This window comes from Citrus sinensis, chromosome 2 (genome assembly GCF_022201045.2).
Source record: "Citrus sinensis cultivar Valencia sweet orange chromosome 2, DVS_A1.0, whole genome shotgun sequence".
Lineage (NCBI taxonomy): Eukaryota > Viridiplantae > Streptophyta > Magnoliopsida > Sapindales > Rutaceae > Citrus > Citrus sinensis.
The window spans coordinates 12857559-12860017 of NC_068557.1; the positions used below are offsets into that span (position 1 = coordinate 12857559).

The 2459-nt window shown below is 37.0% G+C and overlaps 1 protein-coding gene across 1 annotated transcript; it reads left to right on the forward strand.

The window, feature by feature from the left end:
* Nucleotides 1-1488: 1488 nt before the first annotated feature.
* Nucleotides 1489-2148, forward strand: LOC102626090 (hypothetical protein). Its single transcript, XM_006494882.3, has one exon. The coding sequence runs from the start codon at nucleotides 1549-1551 to the stop codon at nucleotides 1981-1983; it is 435 nt and encodes a 144-aa protein (XP_006494945.1). The 5' UTR covers nucleotides 1489-1548; the 3' UTR covers nucleotides 1984-2148.
* The last annotated feature ends 311 nt before the right edge of the window (nucleotides 2149-2459 follow it).

A 2459-nucleotide genomic window follows, 5' to 3' on the forward strand; every position in this document is an offset into this window, starting at 1 on the left:
ATGGAGATATTTCCTATAGCGGACTTTTTAAGAGGATTTTCCTGAGTATGACATGTCGGATACCTCAAGTTATATAGGGTACCCCGATCCATGTGGGTACCTCGAGTTACTCTGGAGTTAAGTAGGGTGCCTCTGATCACGCGGGGTACCTCTAATCATGCCGGGTATCTCTAATTACGCCGGGTACCTCGAGTTATATGGGGTACTCCAATTAATGCGGGGTACCTCAAGTTATACGAGAGTCATGCGGGGTACCTCTGATCGTATTGGGTACCTCGAATCATGCCGAGTACCTCTAGTTATTCCGGGTACCTTGAATTATAAGGGGTACCTCAATCTATGCAGGGTATCTCTAGTTATTCTGGAGTTATGCGGGGTACCTCGAGTTATTCTGGAGTTATGCGAGGTATCTCTGATTATGTCGGGTATTTCTAATCATGCCGGATACCTCTAATCATGTCAGGTACCTCTAATTGTGCGAGGTACCTCGAATCACGCCGGGTACCGCAGATTACATTGAAGTTATTCCATTCGTCGACACGTGGCGTTCTGCTATCTTTCCTATTTTTCCCCCAAACAAGTACCTTCATGTTGATGGATATGGTATGAATTGTTTTACCAAATTTCAAGCAAAAACAAATAGAAACGCACAAACACAAACACAAACACAATCGGGACTAGAGTTATGGGTGATTATCTCAGGTGTACAAGTGAAACGGTGGTGGCTGTCGATAGTGGCAGTGGGGTGGTTGGGTATATGTGATGGCTAGATTTCAAGGCAATAATGGCTAGAGTTTACCTCAATCAACGAAGGAAAGAGAAAACAATTTTGGCACCAAACGGTACGTTTTTTGACTTAGTAAAACGGAGCCATTTTAAATTCAAGATTTGACTCGGTGCAAGTATCATTTTTCATTAATTAATCATCAAGTAACATCTAAAATTAGACATCGCCGATAACTTTTAAATTGGGTTAATGGATACCTTTTTCTTTAATTTTAAAGTGAGCATTCGAGTCTCTCAATATTTTTTTTTAATTCCACATCTTGGGATTTAGTGGACTTCAATTATTTGATGGACTTTGATTGAACGTATTGTATATAATATTCCAAAAAAAATTTATATAATATTCCAAAAAAAAATTAATCGAAGATTTTAATAAAGGAGCATGAATTTATTTGAAAATTATGAATATAATTATATAATTTTGATTTCTATCTTTTATGGTGGTCTATATCAAATAATTTACCAAAATTACCGACAAAAATCATAAAACCCGCCAAACCCAACTGCCATAAATCCGCATCCCAATAAACCTCTTAACATAAACACCTTACTCTCTTCAATCTCTTTAAAACCCATTTGCATTTGCAGATCAGATTCATCTTCTATTCCTCCCGACCCCACATTGAAACTCTCAATGACATCTTCAATAATGCAGATTATTACTTGGGAGGTTCATCTTTTATGAATTGTCACACGGTAAAGTTTTGATCTTATAACAAATGAAATAGGGTGGTTTCTTAATTTTTCTTTGCATTTGGTTTGATGGGTTCATATATTTTCTGTGTGATCTGCATTCTCTATTCATTGATTTCTATCACATGTGGATCTTCGATTATGTTTTATCTTAAAGAAATGTATGTGATTGGTCATGGTGTTGAGACTGCGCAAAAGCTTACAGGATCAACCCCACATGATCAGTTATTGATTCAGATTTCAAATTCTTTTGCGGGTTTGCTTCTGTTTGTAGTAGGGTTTCTGCTGTTCATGGTGGCATTTGTGAAGGATGCTGAGTTTCAGAGCTTTTTTGCTAAAGGGTGTATGCTTGTACATGTATCGATGGCTTTGTGGAGGGTCGTTTTTGAGAGAAGGCTTGCAGATTTGGCTTGGGATTGGCCTAGACAGGTGGTTGGTGATTTGGCTCTGGCGCTTTCTTGGGTATTCTTTTTGGTTTACTCTTGGAGGGAGAAGTATGATTGAGCCATTGAAGTTTTAGAATTTGTGCTGATGGCTCTGCTCAATCTCAAAGCAGTTTCTGGTCTCAATCTTATGTCTGATTTGAAGCTTTAGAAAATGATTTGGATTTAAGCATTTCTTTTAAAATGTATTGTTACATGCAATAGAAGAGATTGATGTTAAAAGGAACGATTTGGATTTAAGCATATCTTCTAAAATGTGTTGTTACATGCAATAGAAGAGATTGATGTTCAAAGGAAATTGGATGCTGAGCTTGCTTCTCAAGTGTACATTATCACTCTACAATGTAATTGTTCTGAGCCTTTTTTCAATCTATCTGTAATGTAATTTCCAATCTTGTATTAATGAACTACTGTCAGGTAACTAAAATCGTATCTTCGATGAGTTTTTGAAGCTACAAGTGAAGAGTCATTGAAGAATTTGTTGCTTGACACACGCATTTACAATAATGAGAGAAGTTTTCTTACGATTCAATTTAA